This window comes from Sebastes umbrosus, chromosome 12 (assembly GCF_015220745.1).
Source record: "Sebastes umbrosus isolate fSebUmb1 chromosome 12, fSebUmb1.pri, whole genome shotgun sequence".
Taxonomy (NCBI): domain Eukaryota; kingdom Metazoa; phylum Chordata; class Actinopteri; order Perciformes; family Sebastidae; genus Sebastes; species Sebastes umbrosus.
In genome coordinates, this window is record NC_051280.1 from 7,925,004 (window position 1) to 7,948,290 (window position 23,287).

At 41.9% G+C, this 23,287-nt stretch overlaps 1 protein-coding gene and 1 pseudogene across 1 annotated transcript; one reads left to right on the plus strand and one right to left on the minus strand.

Moving 5' to 3' along the window:
- The window catches only part of LOC119498631, a 74,171-nt pseudogene that overhangs the window by 44,756 nt on the left and 6,128 nt on the right, over positions 1 to 23,287 (plus strand).
- On the minus strand, positions 17,872 to 19,928 carry LOC119498625 (DNA repair protein RAD50-like). Its single transcript, XM_037787645.1, has 2 exons — positions 18,352 to 19,928; positions 17,872 to 18,092 (listed from the first exon to the last, which is right to left on the minus strand). The coding sequence occupies exon 1, from the start codon at positions 19,823 to 19,825 to the stop codon at positions 18,359 to 18,361; it is 1,467 nt and encodes a 488-aa protein (XP_037643573.1). The 5' UTR covers positions 19,826 to 19,928; the 3' UTR covers positions 17,872 to 18,092; positions 18,352 to 18,358.

The following is a 23,287-nucleotide window of genomic DNA, read 5'->3' on the forward strand; positions in this document are numbered from 1 at the left end:
TTGATTATTACCTGCGTCAAAGGATTTATCTGTCGAATGCTCATTTCGTGCAGTGAGATGCAGGATTACATACTCATTAGGCTGTAAGGCTAGTGTGCAATAAATAATATCAATTAAAAATAAAAAATATATATAAAGAAATAAACGCTAAAAAAACAAAATAAAAAATTATAAATGTGTAGTAAAAATATTCAAATGTGTACGTTTATAGTGGCGCAATGTGCAAGTTCTCAGTATAAAATTATTTTTTTTAATTAAATTTTATAAATTATTTTTTATGTATATTGATCAACACATCATGTATTGTCTGTTATTATTGTTTTCTTTATTGCTGTTGTTGTTGTTGTCTATATTAAGAAATATAAAGAAAAAAATGTATTAATGAAATGAATTAACGTACTAATGTCTTCCTCTGTTATTTGCAGACTTCTGATTTCACTATTTGGTACGGTGTTCTGCTGATTCTGACTGTGGACGTGATCATGTTTGGGTTCTTGCACCTTCTACTACTTGTACATCACTGATGTGGCCTATGGATTTCTGGGTGCTCTGCTGTATTCACAGGTATGGGAGAAAAGAACAACGATTACATGTGTATGATAATACTGCTATCTAAAGTAGAGGTAGATATGACGTTTTACAAACTATTGTTATCGGTGGAACTGGGCTCTGATAGTGACTGATGGCTGCACAGCCTCCACCAGTCATACAGAGACGTAAATCACCGTTTTGCTTGGAGGCTCCATACACAAAGTCAAGGTAGAGGGAAAAAAAAAATTATCTCGAATAAATAACGTAACACTATCAGCTCTTTGTCCACGATACAAGACAGGCAGACAGGCAGGAAAATAAATTATTCAACTGCTACTGTAACTTGCTTACCAATTCAGCCACGTACTGTAACTTATCCATAAAATGATATCACACACTTTAGGATCCTCTTTACCACGGGAAGATACACAAGCATTAATATTTGTAAGAGTGGCATTTAATAAGGTAACGGGATGCACAACAGAAGTAATCGTGGCCAGTCATACTGTAAACCACAGAACAGCACATCGCCCATTGTAAATAAATAGAACATAATGCAACAATGTAAGCCACCAAATCACACTTCAGGATATTCTCTTACGAATTATTAAATTCAGAGTGACAAAAAATGTTATTAAAAACGCTGTATGCACACGTAGTCGACTAGACTGCTGCAGAAGTAAAGAAGATATCGGCTTTTCCTGCTCCAAACTATCGATATTATATCTGCCTTTAAAAATCCACTATCGGTCGACCTCTAATCTAAAGGAATGTACAAACATGACTTATACAGCACTTCCTCTGCTATTAAGTAAAAGGAACTAAATTATATCAAATACACTTCTGTTGTCCTGGTCACGTCAGTAGGTTAAACAGTGCAATCACTGATAAAAGCATTCATTCACTCATTCATCCACTGCAGCTATGAATAATTCTTCTGAGAGAAAAAGGAAGCTCTGTGTGGTGTCAAAATGCTTTTTTTTTTACATTTAACCTTGTGACTTAGTTTTATTTTAAAGCAAAAGAGTGTACAGTTGTGAAATAAGCTTCTTTATCAAACACATTAAAGGCCCTGCACTCCCACACACGGTGCTTTTATTAAAGGCAAAATGAAAAAACAATGTATAGACTCTAGGGCTGACTCCCATGCTTTGAAGCTTTGACCGTTGCCATGGTAATCAACCTCCAAATCAGTATTTAAATGCTTTGTGCTATATATATATATACATATATATATATACACAGTACATGTATGTATGCATGTATGTATATGTATATATATATGTATATATATATATATATATATTTTTTTTTTTTCAGTGCTCCAATGACGCGGTGAAGCGTCAACCAATCGTTTATGTTTCACCCTGGTTCCGTTCGATCAAAAAGAAAATGCCGTTAGCCAGTTCCCAGTGCTATTTAACGATGTAATACGTCAAGGAGCGCTTGAGCAACACTTGAACGCCGACTCGCTGACAATGTAGCCGGCCACACTGGCCGTTTTGTTGCTTTGGTCGCTCATAGTTTGAACACAGCAAAACCCCCGTTGAGCCGCGAAGGAGGGGCCAACGTTAAATGTTGTGTCAAATCCTACTCATTGTGCCTTTAACAGCTTCAACAGAAAAGTGATGGCAGTTGAAGGCCCAGCCTTGAGAAGAGATCTGATCAGGAAAAATAAATGAAAACACCTGTGAACAATGAATGTGTAGGTGCTTTGAAGGTAACCAAGTCTAAGGGAGTGTAAGGGCTCTATAAAGGTTTATAATTGGATTTTTTAACAGCAGACATTTTGGCTTGTCATAGTAAGTAGGAAATGCACAGGTTTTACAAACAATGATGGCTCTGTTCTATTCACCAGTGAGTCATGACAGTGCGACAGTGAGCCAGAATGCACAACACCAGGACCCTGAAACTGAAGCTAAAAAAAATGATCCGCTGAGTTACAGACATCTCTTTCCCAATGTAAGTCTATGGGAAAAAGTCTTTTTGGGTCCAATGGCATAACGTGACGGACACAGAAGTTGTAGTACCGCCGTTTGGCAACTACGAAAATTGGGATCAACAACCGGCGTTCTGCCTGGGGGCTTAGCAGTGTCCAGCGTTGCATACTGCGTTGCATGCAATTCGCATACTATTGGTTTCATATTAAGGTTTCGGACATACTAAAATATCTCACATACTGTTTTAGCGTACTAAATAGCATGTGTGGAACTTCAGTTCTCTTAATACATCCATGGTTTATTCACACAAATGTACGTGAATTAGAAATTCAATCTGGGATAAAATTCTACAATTCTACAATTTCATTTAGCAGATGCTTTTGTCCAAAGCCAGGTACATCTGAGAGTTCACACAACACAAGCAAGGATCTGGATAGGAGGGAACAACGTGACTAAGAGCCAACGACAGCTTCAAGTCTGATCGGACACAGGTGCTGACAAGCAGTGCACAAAGGCGATGCACAGTGTGGATAGAAGCAGATTTTTTTTGTCATCGTCATCATTTACATTATCAACAATGCCATCAATGTCATCATCATCATCATGAATATCCTAATCAACATCAGCAACATCCTCAATATCATCATTATCAATATCATCAATAGCATCAATGTCATTAGGTGCGGAGGGGTTCATGAAAGAGCTGGGTCTTTAGCTTTTTCTTAAAGGTGGAAAGAGACTCTGCGAAAATCTAGGGATTTTTTGACTGTTGGTGAATCCAAGACCACATGACGTTTTTTTGTCATGACACAACAGTCATTTTCCCAGAATATTTGCTGATTGTAAGAGAAGTGGCACCACAGCGCAAGTTTTACTTCCTAATGTTTACACCATTCTTGGGCAACAAGATTTCATATTAGCAACCCTGTACATGCTGACAGGCAGCTATAAAACAATGATTCACTAAATGAAACCATAAATGTATTCATTGCAGTTCAGACGCCAAAGTTAATGAGTAAACCCTACAATATAATTTAGAAAAACAGGAACTTCACACAGCTGCTAAACAGAGTGTACACCATCATACCCGTGTTTGTTTTGCACACGTTGATCTTTTTATTTGACTGAACTTCTGTGTTTGATCCACAGTTTCCTCCAGAATGTCAGATACAGCAGACTCCCTCACATCTAAAGAGACACAGGACGCTCCTGGTTATGATGTGTCATCACCACCACCACCACCACCACTGTCATACTCCTCCGAAGGACAGCAACCTCCACCCTACTCTGCAGCCCTGGCAATGTGCCCTCCACCCAAAATCGAGACAACTTGCACCTATCAGCCTACCACTGGATACGATTCTTTCCCCGACGTCAGCCCAAAGGCCTCGTCGGACACAACTCCACTGAAATCCTCATCTTCTTTTGATGACAAGACAGTGAGAAGAACATTTATTAGAAAGGTTTGTACGACTTGCTATGAGCACGTTATCCTACACCAGATTTTCCCAACCTGTTGTCGAGACAGAGCTTCCTGGAGTTGCAACTCGCAAGAGAAATTTCAAGGAACGCACAAGATGATTAACAGGATAAGATCTCTTAAATTGTGGGGGTTTTTTTCTAAACTTTGCTTTTTGCTGTAAATTAATGGATCATTTTACATCCTCAGACCTCTTAAATTTGTAAAATAAATCAATCTGGGAAGGAAAAATAACTTGTAGACATGTGAAAAGAAGGTGCAAATAGACGTTGCTTTTTTTTGAGGGGTTAGGAACCACTGTTTTACACAAGTTTGAGCCAAAAGTGTCAATCATGAAAAGCCATAAAATCCCCTTGGTTCAAAAAACATCAATTAAATCTGCAGTGGGTAGAAATGGAGCAAATGTGATTAAAAAAAGTTATTTTTATAAAACGGTCACTATATCCTGACAGTAGTGCATGAGACAGGTAATCTGAAAAAAAATCATGTTCATCCGGTGTCCTCCGGTGCTCCTAACGGCATCTGCAAGATTTCACAGACCGGAGGAAAACAACCAGTCAGAGCCGAGCTGGAGCCTGCCGTCTCTGAGCAGCTGTCAATCACTCGCAAACTCTGATCAAACGGTCAAACTATTCAGCGCTGATCAAATATGAATCAATATTCTGTTCCTGTAATGCCTATTTCTTGCCTCAATTGTTTTCAGAATCATCTTGTAGTGTACTGTTTAGCTGGAAAATGAGAGAGTTTGTGACCCGGCAGAGATCTGTTGAAGAAATACCAAGCAACACCCAGCCGGAGAAAATGTTCTAATTTCACAGTACAACAGTACACTACAAGATGTTTCTGAAAACATTTGAGGAGAGAAATAGGCATTACAGTAACAGAATATTGATTTATATTTGATCAGCGCTGCCTAGTTTGATTGTTTGATCGGAGTTCACGAGCAATTGACAGCTGCCGCCGTTGAATGAACAGCCAATAGGAACGCTCTCTCTCTCTGAAATGACCTGTGATTGGCCAAAGTCTCCCCTCACGGGCTAGATTTTTTGGAAGCATGAAAACAGAGCCATGAGGAGGTGCAGAAGTCCAGTTTTCTCTCAGAACACTTGAATTAATTTTTTTTGTTTTTTGTCTGACAGGCCCGACATGTTCAAAACGCGTTTGCTCGGATTGATTTTGAACTAAATCTGTGCAATATTATTAATTATATAAACATATATATTGTTAAGATAACTTTTTGATACAAGTCAACTTACCCATTGCATTTAGGGAGCTGTTTTTGGACAGCTATGTGCACTTGCTAATTTGTTTTTATGACTTCTTAATTGCAGTATTTAGTTGAGGTGTTTCAGCTGACTAAGGTTGGTGGGAGTCGTCTCCTGAGCAGTCAGCCGATTGTAGTTGGTAGTTTATTGGTTTTTGTGACAATAAAAAATTACTTTTCTCTACCAAGTCATGATTTATTTTTTTTTTTTTCAAATTAGTTGAGTTACTCCTTTTTTTTGTGATCAATTTTTTATTGGTATTTAAGCAAACTGATATAGGGTGGGGTTACAAATTGATAGGTCAACAATGGAGTAAAAAAAGAAGATATATATATAATCACAAATGTCCATGTACTAATCAATACAGAATTGGCAAGTAGCTACAGAAAAAAGAAAAGAAAAGAAAATGAAAAAAAACCAAAAACAAACAAACAAACAAACAAACAGGAAGAAGGAAAATAACAACAAACAACAACAAAAAGTCATTAAAATAAAAACTTCTGCGCCCCCCTTCCCCCACCCCCAAATCCCTCCCTTTTGATTCCCTCCCATCCCACCCACCCTAGACCTTTGGGACACGGTGAACAATTATATGAAGGATTTAATTGTAGTGATTGCTTGTTTCCAATGTGATATATTTTCTCTTTTTGCCAAATGCATGTTTGCAGCCCAGTGTTCCATACCTGCTATATCTAAGAAGTCAAGAAGCCATCTTTGTATATTGACAGAATGTGGAGCTTTCCATCTGCAAGCTATTAGTCGTTTTGCAGCTGTAAGGCCAGCTAACCAGAGACGTCTCTGCTTAACACAGAGTTCCAGGTTGGAGCTGTCATTAAGTAACAGGACTTCAGGTGAATAAGGAATTGTATTTGACAATATGTTTGATAGCATCTCTGCAACCTTTTTCCAGAACTCTGCAACCCTTGGACACCCCCAAACCATATGGAAAAAAGTACCTAATGCATTTTGATTGCATAAGGTGCAGTTTGGTGATGGTAAAGCTTTAAATTTATGCAATATGTGGGGGGTGAAATATGTTCTGTGTATGAAATTGAAATGTATAACTTGATGGTTGGGGTTCCTGGAAGATAGTTGGATGTTCTGCCAGATTAGTTTCCAATTTAGGTTGGAGTTATTTGGAGAGAGGTCCGTCTTCCACAGTCTGTCAATAGTTAGTGGCTTACAGGAGGCCTTATGTAAGATAGAGTATATTTTCGAGACCAGTCCACTAGGGCTGGTAAGAGCTGTGTGAAATGCATGTATGGGAAGAGATATGTTCCAAGGCACACCATAAGTGCGCATCGCTGTGCGGAGTTGAAGATAGAAAAAGAATGATGAGCCAGGTAAATTAAAATGTTTCTGGATGTCTTGGAATGCTTGTAGGCCCTGAGGACTATAGATGTCACCAAGAGTGTGCACCCCTTTACTGCTCCATTGAGAAAACGAAATTGGTTGGCTACCCAAACGGAGGTCAGCATTATTAAAAATGGGAGAGTGAAGATACCAGTTAGACAAAATTTTACAGTGCTTTTCGGCAAGACGCCAGGTAGGGATTACTTCGGTTATAATTGAGCCAAATTTCTCTTTTGATTGTTTGAGTGGAATGTTGGAGTATATCATGTCTTGTAACCTGTGAGGGTGCACCATGTTCTCTTCCATTGGCCTCCAAGACACCTGACAAGCAGGATTTAACCATTTGGAGACAGGATGCAGTACAAACGACCAATGATACCACTGGAAGTTAGGTACACCGAGGCCCCCTTCATCTTTTAGCCTTTGGAGAGTTAATAGTTTGAGTCTTGACTTTTTATTCCCCCATATAAACCTCAACATTAAAGAATTCATTTTTTTCCAGTGGTCTTTAGGTGGTTGTAAAGGTACCATTGAGCTGAGAAAGTTGATTCTTGGGAGGACATTCATTTTAATAGTGGAGATGCGAGAATGGAATGATAATGGGAGGGTTTTCCATCTTTGTAAATCTGCTTCAATCTCTGTCACAAGTACGTTGTAGTTGTTTTTTATAATGTTTGCAATTGAAGGGAAGATTGACACTCCTAAGTATTTGATGTTCTGAACCACCGGAATATTGGATATGGAGGTCAACTGTCTTGCTGAAGCATTGAGTGGGAGTAAAGCAGATTTAGCCCAGTTAACTTTATATCCCGAGATCTGGCTAAAACTATTGAATATATTTAGCAGATGGGTAAGAGACCGAGAGACATCCTGAATAAATAGTAATATATCATCGGCATATAGGGAAATAAAGTGCTTGGTTTTATGCATATTGATAGGTTCATGGCTAACTGATTGTCGGACAGCCTGGGCCACAGGTTCCAGAGAGAGGGCAAATAACAAAGGAGAAAGAGGGCAGCCGTGGCGGGAGCTACGAGATACAAGGAATTGTTTAGAAAAGACGTTCCCCGTCAATACCATAGCAGTGGGATTTGAGTAAAGAACTTGAATCATAGTAATAAAATGATTACCAAAGCCCATGCGGCGTAGTACTGACCATAGAAAATGCCACTCAAGGCGATCAAAAGCCTTCTCCGCATCGAGAGAAAGGATAGCTGTTGAAGAGTCAGTGTTATTAGAAAACTCAATGATATGAAGAAGACGGCGTAGATTGTCTGAGGCAAGGCGATTTTTGATAAAGCCTGTCTGATCCTCATGAATGAGATAATTCATATGCGGTTCCAATCGAGAGGCTAGTGCTTTAGCATATAGCTTGATATCAGTATTCAGTAGTGATAGTGGTCGATAATTTGAGCAATCCTGTGGATCCTTGCCTTTTTTTAAAAGTAAAGAGATAATGGCTAGGTTATTATTTTTACAAAATGAACCCTTAGAAATTGCAGAAAGAATCATATCCCGTAAGAGAGGTCCTACTTGGGGCCAGAAGGCTAAATAGAATTCTGGAGGTAACCCGTCTAAACCTGGTGACTTGCCTTTGTTCATTGACAGGAGAGCTTTATGGAGTTCAGGTAAAGATAAAGGGGCATCAAGAACAACACGATCCTCCTGAGAAAACTGCGGAAGCTGCAGTGGGTTTAAAAAGCTAGAGCAGGATCGACTGTCGTAATTTATCTCTGATGTATATAGAGATGAGTAGAAGGCCTTAAAGTTATCATTGATTTCTATTGGGTCTGTACACAATTTACCAGTGGCGGATTTAATAGAAGTTATATTTGCTAGTCTTTCACTGGTTTTAAGTTTTAGTGCCAGTAAGTGACTTGGTTGTGCACCGTTTAAATAATAATTTTGTCTTGTTCTATGCATGAGGAAGTCTGCTCTATGTGTAAGTAAATGATTGAGGTCTTTACGGAGTAGCTCCCTCTTAAGTACCAACTCCGGTGTAACATTCAAGGTCATCATATTTTCTACTTCAGAGATGTCTTTTTCTAATTTCTGAATATGCTGCAGTCTAGATTTGTTTAGATTGGAAGCAAACCCAATTGTTTTATCCCTGATGCATCCCTTCAATGCCTCCCACAGAATACCAGGATCATTCACTGACGGTTTATTAATTGCAATAAATTCATCTAAATGTTCTTTCATTTCATTTTGGAAGATTTCATTCTGCAGTAGAGTAGAGTTAAAACGCCAACGTGCTGCACGTTTAGGGATAGAGAGAATGGTTATTTTACCTGTCACCGCTCTGTGATCCGAGAGAGACATGGGAAGTAATTCAAGATCTGAAATCTTATCATACAGCTGTGTAGAGACAAAAATGTAGTCAATACGGGAAAAGGATTGATGTCGTGAAGAAAAACAGGTAAATTCTTTCACTGAGGGGTGTGACATTCGCCAAGCATCTACAACCGAACAATCTATAGCCCATTTCCTTAATGCACTAGATGCCAGACGTTGTTCTCTTGACTCAGTAATCCCAGTTCTGTCCAAAGAGTGTAGCCAAACTGCATTAAAGCTGCAGTGCGTAGAAATCCGGAAAACGCAAAATCCTGCATCCCCTCGAGCTGCTCTCTCCTCTCTCCTCTCTCTCCGCTCTCCCCTCTCTGTCCGAAGCCCCTCCCCCCACACGAGAACGGGCATATGCACGCGCTTCATACGTGCTCGCTATATCTGAGGAGGCTACTGCAGCGAGCTACACATTACCTTCTAACGACATCAACAGTTTGGACTGTCTTTTTGAAAGTCTGTCTTTCTTTTTTTGGGTTGTTTTGAGGTGTAGGCAGTTGCTGCCAATGCTGGAATAGCAAGCTTTCCAGTAGGTTGTTCCGCCATTGACCGAGGCTTTCACTATCTGCAGAGACCAGACGTGAACGCGCATCTCCTTTTGTGGAACAGCCAATAGGAACGCTCTCTCTGAAATGCCCTGTGATTGGTCAAAGTCTGCCGTCACGGGCAAGATTTTCTAAAGCCTGTAAACAGAGCCATGAGGAGGTGCAGAGGTGTAGTTTTCTCTCAGATCACTTGAATTACAATATGCTGAAAGGTTATTATGGAATTTTTGCCAAATTATGCCAAAATATTGTTGCCTACTGCCACTTTAAAGTCACCCCCTGTTATTAGAGAAAATTCTGATAATTCGAGTATTGTATTAGTTAAGTAGTTGTAGAACTCAGCATCAAATACATTCGGTGCATATACAGAAATAAATGCTATTTTGAACCCATTAATTAATGTTTTTATATAAGCAACTCTCCCTTCAGTATCTCTCCCAGATCCCAGATCTGTATATTGAAAGGTGCGTTTGGCGAGGATTATTACACCTCTCTTCTTTTTTGTGTTTGAAGAAGATGCAATAACATGGTAGAATCTATTCTGCATTCTGGCAACATCTTTTTCCAATAAGTGTGTTTCTTGTAAAAAGGCCACTTCTACTTTTTTCCTTTTTAATAAATCCATAATGCTTATTCTTTTTTGAGGGATATTTAAGCCTCGCCCATTCCAAGATAGTAGTGTAATGTTAGTCATGAATATGTAAAGAAAACAGCAGTGCTACCAAAGTATGCTCAATAAAGAAAATACAGCTGTTTAATAAAGATAAATAAGGTTGTTTCATCAGGTCCAGTCCCATATTCACGTCTACCGTGTCCCCCGGTCTACTCTTGTTCCCAACCCTGTACTCCTCTGAGAAAAGAGAAGTGTCCCTACAAAAAACAGAACCCATACCCACCCACCCCAAAAATAATTGTGACTGTGAAAAAGACAGTCTGGAAATATAGGGGCTAAAGAACCCACCTTACCCCCTCCCCTTAAGCTGATCCCTTATCTGAGTGGAATATAGTTTAACAAAAACAAACAGGGACAAAATTGCCTAGCTTCAAACAGAAATATTTTGCTATTAATATTTATACTCAGATAAAGTCTGGCATGAATCAAGAAAAACCTAAGTACTGAATATCAAACATCCAACATAAATTGATATCATTTTCCCCATTAGAAAATAATTAACCAAATAGCAGAGATGGCAGAGTTTTAAGTGTTTGCAGGAAAGTCCCGCAGTATGAGTTCGAGAGTCATACAACGTCATCTCCGTCATGCAACGTCACTCGTCACTTGACGCGGAGGTAAACAAACCAGCATGGTACAGTGGTGGAGTAGAGTTGATGTGGAGCGGCGCTCAGATTTTGAGTCTCACCGGTTACGAACTATTCTTCGTGGGTTCGAGGGAATTGAGGAACGTCTCTGCCTCTGCCGGTTCGTTGAAAAGATGTTGCTCAGCGCCGTGGACCAGTTTGATGACGGCGGGGTACAGCAGGAAAGCCTCGTAGCCCAGACCGCGAGCCCGGTTCATGAGCGGATAGCAGGGACGTCTAAGCCTGGCAGTGCAGTCACTGTAGTCCGGTGCGAATCGAACAGTGTGGCCGGCGACTTCCACAGGTGTTCTCCTCGACTCGTTCAGGATGCGATCTCTGTCTGTGAAGCGCAGACACCTCACTATCATGACTCTTGGAGCAGCCGATAAGGGACGCGGCGGTCCGATGCAATGAGCCCGCATTAGCTCCGGTGAATTGTCCGTGAGCCGCGGGAACCACTTGGGGATGTTGGACATCAGGTAAGCCAGTGCGTTTCCCTTCTCCTCTCCCTCTTTCAGGAAGATGAGGCGCAGGTTGTCTCGTCTGCTTCTGTCCTCCAGAGCTACGAATTTTTTCTCAAGCTGGTTCAGTATTTGGCTGTGTTGCGATGTGGTGTCTTCAGCGTTCTTGATCCGTGTCTGCAACGTTGCAGTGATTGTACGCTGGGCCTTGATATCCTCAGCATGTTTGGATAGTGTCTCTTGTATGGTTCCCAGTTGAGTTTCTAGACGTTCGAATCTTCCTTTGGAGTTTTTCTCAGCCTGATTGAAGAACTTTTCCAAAGTAGCTTCCAGATAGGCCACTGTCAGCTGGCCTGCGGCGGCGGTCTCATCGTCATCCATTGTTTGTTGTTTGTCAGCTGTCTCTTTGGGCTTGGAATTGCGGAGTCGCGTCGGCATTATAATAGGCGAGGCAGGCAGATATTACTCTGCTTGATTGCAAGTTTGACTGACTAAAACGAGGTCTGATCAAAGGTTTTATAGCAGAAAAGTTTGGGGAGTTTGGGCAGCGTGAGATCTACTCCGCCATCTTGATCACGTCATCTTTCTTTAGTTGAGTTACTCCTTAAACTTACCTCGCAAGCAGCAGAAGTACCCCTTGGTTGGGAGTCGCAGCATTAGACCACCTTGATTACTGGACACTGCAAAGCATATTAAAGCACTAGGGTTTCTTGAGAGCTAGGTCAGATAGTAGTGCATGCTGGAAAGTGTAATCCAACAATCTCGCAATAAAATGGTAGTGAATGCTTGCAAGTAAAATCTGTTTTAACCAAGTGCTTGTTCTTCATCTATCCCTGTGCAGGTGTTCAGCATCCTGGCTGTCCAGCTGCTGTTCACCTTCAGTGTGATGTGTGTGTTCACCTTCTCTGAAGTTGAGGAGATACAGACCGACATGTGCCTCAGCTCCTTCATCATCTTCATCGTGGCGGCCACCGCCCTCAGCTGCTGCAAGTCCTTCAGTCGGCGTCACCCCTGGAACACCGTGGGACTGGTGGGTTACAAATACAGATACAGATACTGTCACAGATATCTACATTTAACATTTACAACTAAACATTTAAATAATAGACTAAGAGCACAGTTAACCCTGACAATATGATAAAAAAAAAATTATAGCTATGTAGTTTAAGGAAATATATATCGGATATGAAACACCCGAGGTCACACAGTAGCTTCCTGGAAAGAAAAGGGAAATGTTTTGGTCAAGTAGGCGAGCTGCTGCCTCAGCTAAATGTTGCTCAATAAAGAGCACTTTTCTTGAAAAACAAAAAAATAGTAATGATCAAACATTTATTTTTTATTCACCGCTTGGTTCTCCTCAACATTTAGACTTCTCTTTACATTTAAATGAGCTGTGAGAAAGTGGTACATTTTCTATTGCGTCCAAATGAAAACCTCAGTTTCCTCTAAAGTTGTGTTCACACACTCACAGATTCACTGAGCTGTTGAGGTTTTGATGGCTTTTAAAATGAGGACATCCTGTATTGTGTCACACAATGCAGAGCAAGACACTGGGCCACCTGGCTTTGTCACTACCCAGGGGCAACTCCTTCTCCCCAGGGCTAACACCAATAGTGTTCATGCCTTCAAGAAGAGATTGAATAAATACCTCCTCAGCATGACACTGCAATCCTAAAGTTCAAGGACTTCAAACATGTACAAATCAGCTTCATATATACTCCTGAGTAGCTGCAGAACAGTGATATGCTCTCTGAATGGTATTTATGAAGCTTGTGTCTGCTAAAGTAAAAAAAAAAAAAAAAAAGGGTTTCTGGTAGAATAAAAGATGTCTGCACTTCACACGTTTTTCATTAAAGGGACTGTTTGTAAGAATCAGAAATTGGTTGTAACAGCGACACCTGTGGCCGTTAAGTCAACGAAAGTCAGTGTCCGGTTGCTCGCACTCGCCCGTGTGCACGCGCTAACTGAATGTGAGCGAGCATCCGTCAAAACAGTGAGGCGACACACATCAGCTAAAACCACAATATCACTATATTTCACCTGCTTGGCAGTAATGTTAGCTGACCAGACGAAGGTCTCTCCATGAATCAATGCTGATCCTAGTGTTGGCTTTTCCTGCTTCAGCCTCCCGACCGCGGTCAGAACAGGGGAGACACCGGCACCCGGTCGGAGACGATAAAGTTTCTTGCTGCGGAGCCCCGTCACTTCACAAGACACGGGAAACCTCTGTTGGTCTGGAGGAGCTGCAGCATTTATTTCTGCACAAACGTCCACTTTACATTCACTAGATATTCTCAGAGCTAAACTAACTCTTCTGCAGTGTGTAGTGTGCGCGCATGAACATGAGGTGGAGCGAGCTGTGAGTGAAGGGAGGCAGGCAGAGGAGCAGAGTACAGCAGAAACTCCGACCCTGGAGACCAAAGCTACGGTCCTCCGAGCGCGGCCAACACTGTTTTGCGAGACGGGCTTCACTAGATATAACTTTGCAGTTTTGGTGCTTCCGTGCGATTTATACGTGTAAGAAGTTACAAACAGTCCCTTTTAGGTCTATGAAAGACAAGGACTATTTAAGGACATTAACAATCTGGATCTGTCTCTGTTTGAAGCAGTTCAACTTGTGAAGCTATCTATGAAGCAAACTATGGGGCAAAAGCTTTCTCAGATGATATTGGAGATGTTTAAAGGGATAGTTTGGGTGTTTTGAAGTGGGGTTGTATGAGATACTTAGCCATAGTAGGTGTATTACCTTTAGATGGCGGTCGGCACGCCCCAAGTTTGGAGAAAAAGACTGAAGTACCGACACCACAGCAAAGCGATGTACTGTTGTGGACGGGGACGACAGAAAAATGTGTTTCAGCCAACTAAAAGAAAGGCTCACCTAAACAATATTATATACATTATATACTATATTTAGAATATTTTCAGCACTTTATCTTGCCGTGGAGCCCTTTCCTTCTCCTTTCAAATTGGGAACTGAACTGAATGTTAGACTTATCCATGCGGACCGTAGCAAAACAGACTTGTTTTGCCAGCTTCTATACTGATAGAAGGCAGTTTAAACTGAAGCCATTTATGTGACCTAAGATTATGACTGTTTTGCAGAAATACAAACTTCTGGCTTAAGTAAGTGAAATTTGACAGAGATGATCTTATAGACTAAAATGTACCAATGTTGTAATATACGCAAAGTGAGGGATGACCACCCTACCATGCTGTATAACCCTTGTGTGGTGTTTGGGGTCTGTGGGACCCGTTTTCAATGTTTACTAAAAGAAAATGATGTGATTCATAATTTTTTCAACCTCAGACTCATTGGCCTTGGCTCATTTTCTATGAAGAACATATAAAAGAACACATTTTTCAATGACTGCACACTGTACATCCCCCTACACAATTATATTACATATGTGATGTTCGGGTCCTCTGGACTCCCGAGGGAGATAAATGTGTGGAAATTGTAGGTGCTGTGTACAGTACCTACACTCTGTCATCCTCTGACCTGGGCCTGCTGTAAGTGTGTGTGTGTGTGTGTGTGTGTGTGTGTGTGTGTGTGTGTGTGTGTGTGTGCGTGTGTGCGTGTGTGCGTGTGTGTGTGTTTTTGTTTCTATATGTGTGTGAGTTTTGTCTTTCTGCTCCTGCTGTTCCCGCATGAGGTTGTTACATTTCAAGCACCGACACCTGTCTGCTCCCACATTCTCGCACATTTTACCCTCTGTCTTGCGGGAACTAGTCTATATTTTCTCACTATATCCCAGCTGCAAATTGGCTGTGTGGCTCCTTATCGCAATCGATCAAGATGGCAAAAAGACTCTCTGCTCAGAGGGCTTTAGAAATGATTTTAGAAGAGAGAGAACTTTTGGAAGATGAAGATGAAGATGAAGAGGAAGAGTTTTCAGAATATTAGGAACACATTTCTGTCAATTCAGAGTCTGACAATGAGTATGAAGAAGAGGATGAGACTGTCCATCAGGCAGCTCAAAAACGAGCCCCTCAGCAGCCAGCAAGTGGAGAAATATGGATGTCAAAAGATGCAACACACACACAGTAAAACTCTGCCCCTCATGTGTTGTATAAGCTGGCATGAATAGGCTATGTGTTCAATGGGGTTCGTGTTGTGTAGACTGACATGAATTTTAATTAAGTTCAAAGAAATAAACATCAATAAAAACATTGTTTCATTTATATTTGTTCAAGATAAATGTTTTTTTCCACCCATATCTTCATTATAATTGATTTTTATTTTTTATTACATTTTATCACAAAAAACAAATAGCACTTTTGTTCATAAATAATATCCTACAGAAGTAAATGGCAAATATTAACCATATGCTGTCTATATTGCTTGTAATTGGGATAAAGTAAACATCTGTTAAGTATTTTTAAATAAATTGTTATGGCTGTATTGATTTAAAAACCCAATAATGGGGTGGGTCCAACTGACCGGCGGACATTGGCTGAGTAACAAAAACATGAACACCACACAAGGGTTATGGTACAATGGTGGGGTGACGTACCTGTGACTGCTGCCATGAAGCTGTATGGACATAGAAACAACACCAATCTCTTATCATTTGACACTGATAGGCATTTCCCTGAATTGCTTGTTTTGCCCGCAAGGGGAAAATAAAGTTTCTGTCTTTCAAGATAATCAAATATACAGCATTTCAATGAGATTTTAAAGTCTAAACAGCAGACCGGAAGGTGCAGGCCTGAGCCCTGGGAGACTCTTTTAGTGATGGGCTGCTGTGGAGAAACTGCTCAGAGAGATGCTGGTACTCCAGCTGTTTATGCACTCCATAAATAAACTGAGAGCTTGGTGGACACTCTTTCAATATTAAAAGTTCTTTGTCCCAGAAATATCACAGCTCCGTTACAGGCAACATGAATGGGTATATAGGTACCATAAAGCATTAAATACAGATACTTTAGACGTTATTGTAATTATTTAATTTATTCCTTGATATTAAAATCTGTTTTTCGAAGGAGGCCAAGGTAGCACACCATTACAAGGTTACTGAAGTAAACGTATATACTTGTGTAAACTAAATAGAGGTCTATTTGTTTTTGGTGGCTTGGACTTAGCAGTCTTTAGAACGCACATTGTTAGTATTAAGAAATAAATACGAAATATGAAGCCAAGGACGTTTGAACATAGTCCCTCAGTCTTTCCATTTCTAAGTCATGCCTACCATCTAGTGTTTGGAAGAGGAAGTGACATGTGATCATTGAGAGATACATACTATCAATACACTGCATATAATTCTGTCATCTACCCACTGTGGAACTAAAACTAACTTGAGAAATGCTTTGGCAGTTTGGGGTGGAAGAGGAGGGCTAAAAGCAGTTAGACAGTTACTGCACCGGCACATCTGTTTAATCAGGGGGAGACCGACCTAGGCAGGACTCACTTGACCTTACACGAGACTGACACAGGGGATGCCAGTCTTAAAGTTAAACTGTCCCTTGGACAGTAACTTGTTTTTCCACGCTACTCCAGAACCTCGGGCATTTCATCTTTGCTGAGGGCGTGATGGCAGATCCTGCTAAGGTGGAGGGTTAGGGAACGTCCTGTCCGTAAAAACATGCCGAGGTTCAGTGCTTCAAGTTGTAGCCAGGCTTCCTCTTGGACTGCTTCATGATGAAGAGGCCGTGGCTCGGGTGGCTGGGATCAGCGATGATCTTGTTTGCCTTGGTTATACATCTCTTGGTGTATATGTCCTCCAAGTTAGGCAGCACTCCACCTGTGAGCCGTTGGGCCGACCGCACCACTCTCTGAAGCCGCCGTCGATCCTGATCGGAGCAGTTGCCATACCAGGTGGTGATGCAGCCGGTCATGATGCTCTCAATAGAGGGCTAACCACATATTATAGGCATTTTGTAAAAGGTTTTGCAGCCATTGCTCGCCCTTTGCACCAGCTCGCAGAGAAAGGGAGGCACTTCCAATGGAGTGAGGCCTGTAAGAGCGCTTTTAATGGTGACATTATTTTCAAGAAAGGAAGGTTCTTTGAACCTAGTTTGAGGATTGATTTGTTAATCTTGGATGAAGTGATCTTGTGTGCTCTTATTTTGAAATAAAGGCCCACTGAGTAGAGGGTTGAAACCAAGATCAGTGTTCATATGATTGGTTGAGTGTTGATGTTCATGTGATTGCAGTTACATGAGTTAGGTGTGCTGGGAACCCTCCCAGCATGCACTGGGGCAATAGAGCCATGGACATAAGTCTCATTTTATGTGTTCTTTTATTTTAACTTGTTCTACATTGTGCTCCACAATGTTTCCACACTGTCATCGCTGTTGAACAATTAGATATTACCAGTGAATATGGTTTGGCTACAAGTGATGTCAGTGCATGATTGGTGGAGGTTCCCCTTGAGTGTGCAGGAGACTTTACATTTTTAATAAGTTCATATATATCTATATATATCTATATAGATATATATAGATATATACACTCTTCTACCATTCTTACTACAATTTTCTTTATTACAGTAATATTTTACATAATGTGTGTATGCAACATAAATGTATTACATGTTTCTTTGTATGTAAAGTGTTCATTTTGTATTTTGTTTTTCAATTTTGTCATTATTATGATACTCAAGTGTTCTTATTTAATTTATTTTTTGATTTACAGATTCCATACCCTTCAAAATTCTTGTTGTTATTAATTTTTATTTTTTTATTTTTTTTAAACATTCACACCGATGGCTCAGCCTTCGGGAGCAATTTTGGGTTCAGTATCTTGCTCAAGGACACTTCAACATGCGGACCGGAGGAGCCGGGGATCGAACTACTAATCGTCACGATTAGTAGTTCGATCCTCTCTACCTCCTGAACCACAGCCGCCCGTACCTCTCACCCACTATGAGCCTTCACAGCTCACGTTAGGTGAGAGGTCATGATTCACACTCACACCTAGGCTGCATGTCTTTGGACTGTGGGAGGAAACCAGAGCACCCGGAGTCAACCCATGCAGACACGGAGAGAACATGCAAACTCCACACGGAAAGGCCTGCCTCCTGTGAGGTGACAGTGCTCACCACTGCACCACCGTGCCCATACATTTAGAAATATAAATTATGTTTATCATATTCATAATCTATATTTCTAAAGTGGAGTTGTAGTTTGTAGGGATTGTAGTTTAGAAGTTAATGCCAAAGAGGTCTAGAGCTACGTCTATACCTGCAGTGGCCATGGCAAGAGGAAGACCTACAATCAGTACAAGTTTAGCACGGCGGCGCAAGAAACTTCTGGTCCGAGACCCAGAAGCTGGAGACTCTGGGAGGCTCTCATCCCTCTGATCCCCAGATTTAGCGTCATTGAAGGTCTCATCGCTCTGATCCTCAGATGTAGCGTCATTGAAGGTATCATCGCTCTGATTCTCAGATGCAGTGTCATAGAAGCTCTCCTCGCTCTGATTCTCAGGTGCAGTGTCATAGAAGCTCTCCTTGCTCTGATCCTCAGATGCAGTGTCATAGAAGGTCTCCTCGCTCTGATCCTCAGATGTAGCGTAAAAGAAGGTTTCAGTGCTCTGAATCTCAACTGTAGCGCCAAAGAAGGTCTCATCGCTCTGATCCCCAGGTGTCGTCTCAGAGAAGTTCTCATCTCTCTGCTGCTCAACGCCAGCTACTATCTCCACCCCCTGCCTCACCTTTTGCTGGCGTTTAAGTTCACAGACTGATTGCTTCAAATCGGTTGTTAGGGTGTGATATTCTTCTAACTGTTCCTTATAAATACCAATTTGCCTGGTTTGGATTGTTATGTGATTGTCCATTCGGTACATGTGTTCATTATCCACCTGCACTTGGTTCTGGAGATACTGAACAGTTGTCTTCAGCTTTCTCTTGTCCTCATTTTCTTTTGCTGTCAGAGACTCAAGTCGAGCCAGCTCATCGAAGGCGCTCCTGTTCTGCTCACTCAGAGAGGCTTCCTTTTTCTGAAGATCATGCAGTGCTTGATTCAGCTCTTTTGTCAGCTTCTGTATTTCCTCATTTTTATCCCTGATGAGTTCCTGACCTTTTCTTAACTGGTGCTGAAGATCACAGACTACTGCCAACAAACGTTCAGTCTCTTCTTGTTTCAGTGATTCAAGGTGGCCCACCTTCGCAATAAGGCTCCGGTTCTCATCAGCTGTGATTTTCTTGGTTTTCTGCAGTTCTTTAACTTGTTCCCACAAATTCTCATTCTCTGTCTTTCTTGCGCCTATCTGAGATTCAAGCAGGGCCAATTGATCAGTCAAGGTCTTATCGATGTTTTCGGTCTTCCTCTGCATCGTCTGGGTCAGTTGATCAAGTCTGACCACCTTCTTTTTGTCATGCTGAGCTGCATGATGCTTGGCGTTATATGCTTTCCTCAGGTCTTCAATCTCTGCTTGGTTTACCTTGTCCAGATGTTGAAGTCTGGCCACCTCAGCAGTCTCTGTCTCCAGCTCTCTTTTCTGGGTGTTATTTTTCTTTGTGATGTCATCTAAGTCCACCTGAAGTGCCCTTATTAAGGAATCCAGCGTCCCCTTTTCCTTTATCTCCCTTTTCGTTTGCGTCCTTGCATCCATCAGTTGGTGTTGCAGATCTTGCACAAGTTGCAGGTGCCTGACACTTTCCTTCCTCATTTTTTCCAACTCCACTGTCAGCAACTGTTTCTCTAACTCCAGTTGGTTAGGTTGAGATTGGTGATAAAAGACTTTTGGAAGCTGTTTAAGCTCCTCTGACGCATGGAGGGATTTCTCCATCTGTGGGCCGTTGAGGAAATTATTTGGATACATCGCTGTCCTCAAAACTCTTCAAAGTGCAGGTTTGCCTGATGTGAAAAATAATGAGAATCCCTGGGTTGGCTGGCTATAGGTGTAGTCCTAAACACACTTCCTTTGATCTGATGGGATCAGATACTCATCACAGTGACGTCATTACAATCCAGCGGCTTAGATCGTGACGTCATGACATTGCAGCGGCATTGCTCGTGACGTCATGACATTCGTGCACCTTTCCACGCATGCGCATAGAATGTCATGGCGCCGCATCATGACATTCTATGCGCATCTTTCATCAGAGGATATTTTCCAACCTCACACAGGTGTGAACTGTGTGGAGAACAACAGGTATTTCTAGTCCCAATAACGAATTCACTTTAGAAGTCACGTTTTTGTTTTCTCTGAAATGCTTTTTCAAATTTCCTTGCAAATCACTCCAAGAAGTGCAATATTGGGAGTTATCGAGGCTATATCAAAGGAGAATGGACGATCAGATTATAGGAAGTGTATGACATTTTAAAAAAAATCTGAGATAGACACATAATGGCGACTGAAAGACTGATAAAACATTTGAAAAGTTGCATTAATTTGTTAGAATAATTTGTAGTGATAAATAAAGCTTATGTTACTTCTTAATGTAACTTAATGTGAACCCACCCACCTTTCATTATTTATTCACCTCTAATTTCCTTTTGATGAAATTTCTTTCTTTTTTTTTTTACTTAGTGGGATATATTCTTCAAGATCAAATTAAATCAAGATCAATTCCACCCGATGTGAATATAAGGACAGGTCTGCATGCGCGCAGGAACGTATTTTATGTATCATAACAGGCTTAAAATGTATATAGGCTTAAAACTAGGGCTACCTTGTTGTGCTTTATTTAGGCTAGCATGCATTAATGTTTGGTCATGTTTCAGATACAGTAGATGTCCGTCCTGTCTGTCCTCAGATTTCGTGGCTGTAGGCTCCTTTGGCGCACCTGTGGCGCTTTTGGGCACGTTGTGAGAACAGAAAGAATACGTGGTTAGGTGGGTGCGTTAGAGGCTGTGACAATCAGGGTTAATCCACTAGACAGTTTGGGAATCCTGTGAGAGTTTTCCTCAGAGAAAATCGTCTGTTACGTGCAGAGTTTCACATACAAAACAACAGCTGAAATATGCTGCCAAGAACAGATAATGACTCTTTTTAAACTAATCCACCCTGACATGTTGAAGATCTGAAGGTCACCATGTTCCCCCGTGCGTAATAGTGATTAATCATATTAATCCATACGATAACAATCCGCAGTTAAATACCACCGTAGAGCTTTAAATAAAATGAGAGTCAAATTCAAATGTGGTCTAGTTTTTTGCATGTTGTTTTTCTTAGATTTGACTGTTTTACTTTGCTCACAATTTTGGGACCTAATTGTGTTATGTTCTGGTTTAAACAACAGCGTGGACTCAAATGCAGCACACAAAGAGACGTTTTAAAGTATGAACAAAAATAATATTTATTTTAACAAAAAGGTTCCAGGTAGATCCAGGAGCAGAGAGCAGGAGTGAGCAGGCAGGTCTTGAAGCAGCCACAGCAGGCAGGAGAACAGACCTGAGTATAGAGCAACAAAAAAACGAGGTTTAGTCCAAACAAGTCCAAAAAGAAACACAAGAGCAACCGCAGAGACAAGAGTACAAAATCTAGGAGCCTGATTTAGTGACTGTACCACTGTGGGTGACGGAACGATCTGGCGATGAGTTGTAGGAAAACCAGGGTAGATATACTGCTGGTGATTGTGATGATTGATTTCAGCTGCTCCTGCATGCCCGCCCAGAGGAGGAGTAGGAGGAGGAGACAGAAGGCCACACCTCCCAACACACAGACAGACAAACAGGGAAACATAAACAGGAGACACAAGGGCAGGGAAACAAAGGAAACACAAGGAAAACCTAAGCTGCCAATCTGAATACATGACAGTACCTCCCCCTTAACGAGAGCCTCCAGGCTATCTTCCAGGTTTCTCAGGATGAGCCTGATGAAACTCCCGAACCATAGCAGCATCCAGGATGCGGGAACGAGGTACCCAGGAGCGCTCCTCTGGGCCGTATCCCTCCCAGTCCACCAGATACTGAAACCCCTGGCCTCGGCGTCTAACATCCATCAGTCGCCTGACCGTATACGCTGGCTGGTTGTCAATGATCCGGGCGGGAGGAGGGGGATTGGTTGGAGGGACCAGAGGACTGGTGAGGACCGGTTTCAACTGGGAGACATGGAACGAAGGATGAATCCTTAGGGACTTAGGCAGGATGAGTCTGACTGTGGAAGGGTTAATAATTCTCTCTATCTCAAACGGTCCGATGAAACGAGGAGCCAGTTTTCTGGAGTCAGTCTTCAACGGAATGTCTCTGGAGGACAACCAAACTCTCTGACCTGGGATGTAGACAGGAGCCGGGGTCCTGTGACGATCCGCGATCCTCTTGTTTCTCTCAGCCGTACGAAGTAACGCAGCCATAGTGTCCCTCCAGACCTTGCGGCAGCGTCGAAGGTGGTGCTGCACAGATGGCACAGCCAACTCCTCCTCTTGTGCTGGAAACAGTGGAGGCTGGTAACCTAATGAGGCCTCAAAAGGAGAAACACCAGTGGCAGCAGAAGAAAGAGAATTATGCGCATATTCAAGCCAACATAACTGTGAATTCCAAGAAGATGGATTAATAGCAGCAACACAACGTATGGCGGATTCCAAATCCTGATTAGCCCTCTCTGACTGTCCATTCGTCTGAGGGTGGAAACCAGAAGACAGACTGACAGTGGCTCCAAGGGCTTGACAAAAAGACTTCCAGACCTGAGAGATGAACTGAGGACCACGGTCTGAAACGATGTCCACAGGAATACCATGCAGACGAAAAACATGGTTAGTCAAGAGATCAGCTGTCTCATGTGCTGAAGGCAGCTTGGGAAGGCCAATGAAATGAACGGCCTTGGAGAACCGATCAACAATGGTAAGTATCACTGTCTTACCATTAGAAGGAGGAAGACCAGTGACAAAATCCAAGGCGATGTGGGACCAAGGGCGGCCAGGTATGGGTAATGGGCGGAGCAATCCCACAGGCGGCCGATGAGATGTCTTTCCCCGGGCACAGACTGTGCAGGCGAGAACGTATTCCTTGACGTCCTTCTCCATTGTGGCCCACCAGAAGTGTCGTCTGAGGAGTGACAAAGTCCTACTTATCCCAGGATGGCAAGCGAACCGGGAAACGTGTCCCCACTGCAGGACCTGGGAGCGAACTGACACAGGAACAAACAAACGATTAGCGGGGCCAGTACCTGGATCCGGTTCTTCACGTT